The sequence below is a fragment of the Benincasa hispida genome, chromosome 7 (assembly GCF_027475165.1).
Source record: "Benincasa hispida cultivar pf3 chromosome 7, pf3_genome.v1.1, whole genome shotgun sequence".
Taxonomy (NCBI): domain Eukaryota; kingdom Viridiplantae; phylum Streptophyta; class Magnoliopsida; order Cucurbitales; family Cucurbitaceae; genus Benincasa; species Benincasa hispida.
This window is the reverse complement of record NC_143484.1, coordinates 59574258-59581930: the sequence shown is the minus strand read 5'-3', so window position 1 is coordinate 59581930 and position 7673 is coordinate 59574258. Positions and strand designations below refer to the sequence as shown.

General features: G+C 33.9%; 1 protein-coding gene across 2 annotated transcripts; it reads right to left on the bottom strand.

Moving 5' to 3' along the window:
* Window positions 1-1866: 1866 nt before the first annotated feature.
* DIS1 (Actin-like ATPase superfamily protein) lies at window positions 1867-6923 on the bottom strand. Of its 2 annotated transcripts, none has more exons than XR_016530870.1 (9): window positions 6422-6923; window positions 5831-6290; window positions 4925-5071; window positions 3997-4089; window positions 3664-3783; window positions 3419-3529; window positions 3005-3130; window positions 2463-2873; window positions 1867-2352 (listed from the first exon to the last, which is right to left on the bottom strand). XR_016530870.1 is itself a non-coding variant. In XM_039037112.2 (9 exons), the coding sequence occupies exons 1-9, from the start codon at window positions 6469-6471 to the stop codon at window positions 2272-2274; spliced, it is 1287 nt and encodes a 428-aa protein (XP_038893040.1). In that variant the 5' UTR covers window positions 6472-6923; the 3' UTR covers window positions 1867-2271. The 2 variants fall into 2 exon arrangements, 1 of the variants encoding a protein (XP_038893040.1); XM_039037112.2 differs by having other exon boundaries at window positions 2775-2873.
* Window positions 6924-7673: the final 750 nt, after the last annotated feature.

The window sequence follows — 7673 nt, the reverse complement described above, 5'->3', positions numbered from 1 at the left end:
ACATAATAATAATAATAATAACATAACATTAAATAATTATACTAAATAAATAAATAGAGACTAACCAAGGTAAGGACGGGGAACACCGGCAGAGATGATCCCGTCCCTATTTAGCTCACAAGGAATTTTTTCTCTCACTCCCTCTTCCTTTTTCCACCTAATCGAAATGACGGGTCGCACCCCGTGAGGAAATTGAGGAAAGTGAATTTACTTTGAAAATAAAAGTTAAAAATAAGGGGTGAGTAGTGAAAAAATAAAAGAAAAATAAAAATAAAAGGGATTCTGAAGACTTAGAAATCAAATATGAAAAATGTAAAATAGAATAAATTAAAGTTACATATAAAAAACAATATAAATTAAAGATGGAGAGAGCTTTGTTAGTTGAAAATAAAAAGGAACAATGGTTGTTTAAGAGTATTAGTAGTGTCCGGTAAAAAATTAATATAAAAAAATATGATAGTGATGCATCACACAGAGAAGTGGAGATATGGACTCCTTACATATTACATCCATCAGATGGTGAATTTTCGAACCAATTTAAAATTTTCCTTGATAACTAATATAACTAATAAGAATTAAGAACACAAATAATACATCTGCCACACAAAAATAATAATAAAATCAAAATCAAAAAATTCAAAATTCAAAAATCAAAAAATAAAAAACAAGAGAATACTAAGGTGACAAACAAATTATTTAGATTTTATTCGGTAACCATTTCATTTTTTGTTTTTAGTTTTTTAAAATTAAATCTATTACATCTATATTTTTTTATGATAATTTGCATCTTTATTAAATTTGGTTGAATTATTAGCCACATTTCAAAAACAAAAATAATTTTTTGAAGGCTATTTTTTTTTTAGTTCTCAAAATTTGGGTTTTTAAACTATTGATGAAAAATAGATAGGGAAGCATCTTGAAGATTGAGGTAATTGTCTATAGGCTTAATTTTAAAAAACAAAAACAAAAAACAAATAGTTACTAAACAGACACAATAGAATATTTTGTTTGAACCAATTCAGGTTATTAATGACCTGTTTGGTAAAGAATTTGAAAACAAAAATTTAAAACTAGTGGATCAAATGAAAACATAATTGTATTCGATATATATTTGATAGCATAATTCAAAAATTGGATTCTAATTTAAATAATTACAAACTAGTTGTAACCATCCATTAAATATTAGTTGACAATAAATTATTATTATTTTATTTATGAACATGTTTTTATGTTAAAACAATTGTATAACTTTTATTTTGTAATATTATATAATTTATAAGATAAATTGAAAATTTTGCCCTTATAATTTGGAGGAAGTTAAAATTTAGGTCTAATTATTTATAATTAGAATTTACCCCCTATAGTTTGATAAAAGCTTATAGTCCCTATTATAGGTATTATTTAAGAGAATTTAACCAACTACAGAGACTATATATGAAGTTACATTAAACCATAACTAATTTCTAAAATTTAAAACCATATGAAATAACTTTTAACTTCATCCAAACAATAGGGACCAAATTTAAAATGTAACCTAATTACATTACATAATACATATTCTATTTTTTAAAAAAAAAAATTAATTAAATTTATAACATGACATACTTATTTCAAAATGTTTTTATTTTTATTTAATATAATCCTACATTCAAATTCTGAATACAATGAAAATATAAAAATGTTATTTTCGAAAGTTACCCTATTTGGATCATAGAATCCAAAAACAATTTCCAAAAACAAATTTCAAATTGTCTGCCAAATATATTGGCTGAATTCGATAAATCTAGAAACATAAATCAGAATCCAAATTGTGAACCAAACAAGTCTTACGCATTTCAAATGTGATCAATCATAAAACAACAAACAAGAAAATAAACTTTTTTTTTTCAAAAAAAAAACTTTACCTGAGCTGAACGCCAAAAAAACATGCAATTCAGCTCAATCTAAAATTCACTGAAATGCTGATGATTCTATAGGGTTGACTCCTCAACGCCCGTCTCTACATGAGAAAGCTAAATTTGGACCAATTGCTACTTTTAGAAAACCTGGCCCCCAATGAAAGAATTGAAGTAATGAACCACATTTCGTACAAATTATACAGAAAATGATCATATTTTACACCACCAATGTACACCCCTACAAAAGCCTGCAAAGCATGGAACCGAACTGAACCGAACTGAGGTGCACGTTCAAGGGGTAATGGGAAAGCATCTGATCCAACATAAGTCAGGGACTATACTACCCAAAGGCCAACGCTCAAGGATCTTTGCATCAGTACATTCCTTTGAAAACAGGATTTGTGCGGCATATGCTTGCACCATACTCCTCATATTCTGCTTTTGTATGACAAGCCTGCATCCAAAGAAAACAAAACAAGTTTGTTGATTAGGTGAACTCAGCTATTATAGCGCGGGGTCAGGCTACATTTGGCAGATTGTTCGTAGGAGACATTATGCAAGTACCAGATAGTAGCTGAATTGTCGATAGGCTCTCCAAGCACATTGAAAATGAAAATTTATCGATAACAAGTCACTCCGCAAACACTTTGGGGCGCTCTCATGTCAAAGAACAACCATTTCCAAAAGACAGCTCAAATGTACAGTCATTAAGAGAGGTGCAAAACCTTAGCAGATTCATTTCTCCCTCTATTAGAAATGATCGAACGTACCCTTCCCCAACCCACCAGACAAGAAAAACACCTAACAGGTACCATGGTTGATATCCTGCCCGAAAAGGATTGTACTGCCATATGAGAAAAGATATAGCATACGTACCGCAAAAAACTCAGGAGTTGATGCAAGAACGGAGCCTCCAAACCAGACGGCAAATCTCTGGATAGGATGGCTAACAACATTGACCTCCACTGGATGTGACTAAAAAAAGGCAAGAAAATTATAAATTAATTATTAAGTAACTTTTCCAGCAGTAAAAAAAAATATACAATAACCTAACCAGTTTCTTGTTTAAAAAGAGGGGAACAAAAAGGTCATACAACAATTCTCACTTTTATTTCTCCTCCTAATCTAGCTTCAGAAGCAAGGATCCGGGCATCCACGATCTTCTTCAAGTCTCTTTGTAACCTCCTATGGAAGTCCTTGAACATTGTTGAACCTCCAGATAGTACTATATTCTAAGGTAAGCAACAAATCTATTCAATAAGAGAAGTAGGCTTTTGTAAAGAAGAAGAAAACGGAAAACTGTACATGAAGTAAATCTGATAATTAAAGAATGGAATAAAACAGGGCGTATCTTCAAAAAAAATAACTACATCTGGAACCTGAGTAAAATGTAAAATGTAAAATGCACATAAACAAGGTAAGAGACATTCAATACATTTCCTAAGCTGAAATAACTATCAACTTCAGTTTGATCGTTTCATCATAATCAGGCTTGAAAGTTTTTTTCAAGACTACTTCACCTTGTACAACGCTCTTCTGGTATCAATTGGGGCAGACTGAATACACCTGTCTATTACAGCAGGCAAAGGGGTGGTAAACTCGCTGCTATAAATTTCAGGATTGAAGAACACCTGTAGATCAACATTGCCAAAACAGTTCAGCACTACGGTGACAATAATTACAATTGCAAAGTGAACAACAGAATTAAAATAATTCTCTAATCATCATAGCCTAACTCAAGCATGCAATTCAGAAAAAACCAAACCTCAGGACCAAGAAATCGTTCATAGCCAATATCACAGGAATATGGTGCGCCAGTCTTGGGTTTAATACCCTTCCAGTGCTTTAGATACTTGCCTGGCTCTTTATCATGTTTATTGAACTCCTGAAATCAACAATTCACAAACTACCTCCTCAAATCATCTGTGCAGAGAATCAACGACAAGGTAACCAAAACTATAACAGAAATAAAGAATAGGTTGACAAACATGTTATCTACTTTCAACCAAGTTTTGATTGAAATAAATCTTAAAAGTGTGCTGTCTTGATTTCTGTCTACCAACCAAGACTTATCAAATAAGTATAGTAAAGTTCCAACCTTGACAATGTCAGAACAGGTATAGCAATACATTTCCTTCACTTTTCGGGCTACTTCAAAAGAGTCCTCAGGTGGTACATTTTCTCCTCTTTCCTAAATGAAACATTGGTAAATTGCAAGAGTTTGTGAACTCATCAATAGGCAACAGCTCATTTTATAAATTAGCATGAATGAAAAAAAATCTCAAAACATTCTTATATCCTCGATCTAAGTAACTTCTGATATCAAGATATCCAGTACAACAAAGATGTGAAACTCAAAGTACACAAATATTGAACTTCAAGAACAATATTCTTTTGAAAAATATTACAACACATGATGTGTTAACCTACAAACTCTTAGAGGAATCAAAATGACCTAACCATTGAGCTATGCTCATGTTAGCAACTTCAAAAACAATATTGCACAACATATATTAAAAAATGAAGCAGAACATCACAGAACAATGCCTATTATCCCCATTTTTTACCCAGAAAGTTCTATCTATATAGGCCACTACTTAATTATATCCAGAGACAGGGCCACTTGATGAAGTTTCTTAGTAAGGAAGAACAAACTAACCAAGGAAACTTGGCAGCCATGGATATTGGAGCATCAATACCACTCCCAAAAAAATTCTTATCAGAATCTCCAACATGGATGTCAAACAAGAAAAGAAGCACACATAAATAGTGTAGGATAACTAGTAAACAGAAAAAATCATGGATAAGGATCAAATGATGAAAAGCTTAACGAAAGATAATTCTCCCAAATATTTCCATATTCCTAAAATTTTCCAGTAATAAATAGCTGGACAATGATAAATAGATAAGATATTAGCAATTGACATGGACAGGATTTGACCACAAGCATTGTATTAGACCCTCCAAACAACCAAAGTATAATTCTTCAACCAGGAGAAGAAGAGCCCTAGAGAGAGACAACCTACCTTCATGAGCTGCTGGACAAAGAGAGTCACGTCTTTGCCAGCGATGGGAACTGACTTAATGCTGCTTCCAATGACGTATCCATCTGCAACAGGCACAACATGAGTAGCTCCATCTCCAACGTCCACTACAACCCCTGTCATCTCACACTAAGACAAGCTACTTGTCAATTCATGACCCAAAGATTAACATAAATTCATTATCGAGAAATAGACAGACACGTTAAATAATATCCGCGATGAGTAAAAATGATGACACAATCAAACCGATTTCTTTTAAAGACATGACAACAGAAACAAATACATAAAAACAATGGATCTTCAAACACATGTTGAGTGATTTGGGAATGGTAGTAAAAGTATGTGCATGTGTGCCATGTTGACAAGGGCAAAAGCAAGAAGAAGTGCATGTTTGGGACTAATTTTGGAATAGTTAAAATCACCCTGTAATGTTCAAAATCACTCCAAAGAATCTGTTAATCACTTAAAATTAATTTAATATTTAATCTTACACTTTAAAATGCAATTTTCACATCATAAAGGGGTTTTGGATGATTAAATTATGTTTCAAAGTGATTTTCAAATTAACATAAGTGATTTTGACCAATTTAGAAACACTCCCAAACATGACCAAAATACAAGTCCACGCTAAAAGAAGATAAATGGATGCTATCTTTTATTTTAGTCCATTGCCATTATTATCATCCACATGTTTGATGAACTCTAAAACCTTACAGGGAAAGCCTCCAAGGACAAGCAACTGCTTCCTGGAGTTTTCCTTTTTCTTTTTTCTAAACTTAAAAGCTGCATAAATTGTGCTTATAATCTCATAAATGAAGAACTATATTTCCCAGTGCTATGAAATTGCGTCCAAAAAGATTTAGAAATGGCTTCAAATAACACACCAACCTTAGATGTAGTATAACCAGCGGCAAGAGCAAGCACGGAATTGACAGCAATATAAAGCCCTGGAACATTGAATGTCTCGAACATTATTTCACCCGTATACTCTCGGCTCTCGGGCGCCGTAAGGGGACTCTCGGTCAAAAGAAAATAATGATCCTCCGGATCACACCGCAAATAATTGAATATACACTGCTGCCAGAACCGCTCCATGGCATCCCAATTGTAAACCTGACCATTTCGAATTGGATAGCTAAGATTATAAGTACTACTAGATCTCGACTTCGCAAGCGCTTCATCTCCAATGAAGAAATCAAGATCTGCCATTACACCAGCATTATGCTGCGCAAGCCAATTTGCTTTTGACGAGTTTCTCGACTGGTTTAAGAACGATTCATTAACTGCAACTACACTAGGAACAATAAAACACGGCTCTACATTGCCGGCAAACCCCATTTTAGTATATCTGAAACAACAAAAACAAAAAGTCAGAGAAAGCAAGCATTAACCAAAGAGGCAGTAGTCAACAAACACCGACAAAAATGAAATTGAGAATCGAAATTCAAATTGGGTATTCCGTAGAACGGTAAAGGGTACCCGGTTCCATTGTCTATTACTACAGCGGGACGAGAAGCAGCGGGGTCCATGCGGGAAAAGGGAGAATATGACGAGGGTCGTTGTTGTTGAGGATGATATCGAGATTCTGGTTATGGGAGTGGACCTGCAACTGAGATCCGGAATAAGGTTGAAGACAGAGGATCATGGTCATCAAAGGCGCTCGGAAAAGCGCGGAAGAGAGGAAGAAGAAGAAGAAGAGGTGGAGGTTGAAGGAGCAGTTGCAGACTTGGATCGCAAGCGAAAGGAGCGACTCAACGCACAGCTTGATAGCTTGTAATGGATAAAAGCAACAGCCATTTTCAATTGTAATCTGACTAAGGGGAATTAAGGAATGAAGAAACTGGAAGAAACTTCATGATCATCATCTGTATGTATGTATGAATTTTTGCGATGCTTTTCTTCGCAATCAAACAAAACTCAATCACTTGGCCGACCTCTCTGTGGGTTTCTTCGGGGTTGGGGCCTTTGCTTTTTTGGAGCGGACGATTTTGTCAGAAAGGCAGGTATATATGCCATCCCTTCATTTTCCACCTTTGGATTTTCACCACCCATGGACCTTCCGAGCCGTCCGATCTCATTCTTCTACTTCCTGGGCCCACCCAAAGTCAATACTCCGAGATCCACCGGCCCAATCCCCCTCCTTCAGTACACGATAGGATTCCGATCCTTTTTATTTTTTTAATTTTTTTTAAAATTTGAAAAATGTTTGGTAAAAATTTCATGATTAAATTATAAAAAAATATTCTTAAACTTTTTCGTTTGTTTCCAAAATATATCATACTAAGTATATTAATAATATCTTTCAAGATAGTGATCCACAAAGAAAATTTAGATCAACAGATTATTTGAGATCATCATCAAGTAGTTCTAACTCAAATTATAAAGATTTTTTTATTTCAATCATAGTTTTGAAACCACCATAAATTTAAGAGTAATATCGTAGCTTTTAAAAGGAAAATTTGGGCTCATAATGCCAAATGACCCCATTTTTAAAAAAATGTCAATCGACCCTCCGCTAACATCATTATAACAGGAATTGCTCCTCATGAAATTGGTCTCGCTCCCGCTGTCTCTCTTCCATCATGGTGTGATTGTTTGTCGGTGTACGAATGATTTGACAATTTTCACGAAATCATCTGTTTAAAATATTAAATCGTTAACACGCTAAACATATAATGGTGAATTCTTTAAAATCTAAACTTCATTCGAACTATGATTTTGTTGAACGGAG

Bases quoted from the DNA above. Each gene is read 5' to 3' on its own strand.
- DIS1 (XM_039037112.2), bottom strand. From the start codon at position 6,471: ATGGACCCCGCTGCTTCTCGTCCCGCTGTAGTAATAGACAATGGAACC. The intron at 5,072-5,830 runs GTTGGTGTGTTA...AGCTTGTCTTAG, and splicing joins CTGGTTATACTACATCTAAG to TGTGAGATGACAGGGGTTGT. The intron at 3,530-3,663 runs GTTTGGTTTTTT...GTTGATCTACAG, and splicing joins AACGATTTCTTGGTCCTGAG to GTGTTCTTCAATCCTGAAAT.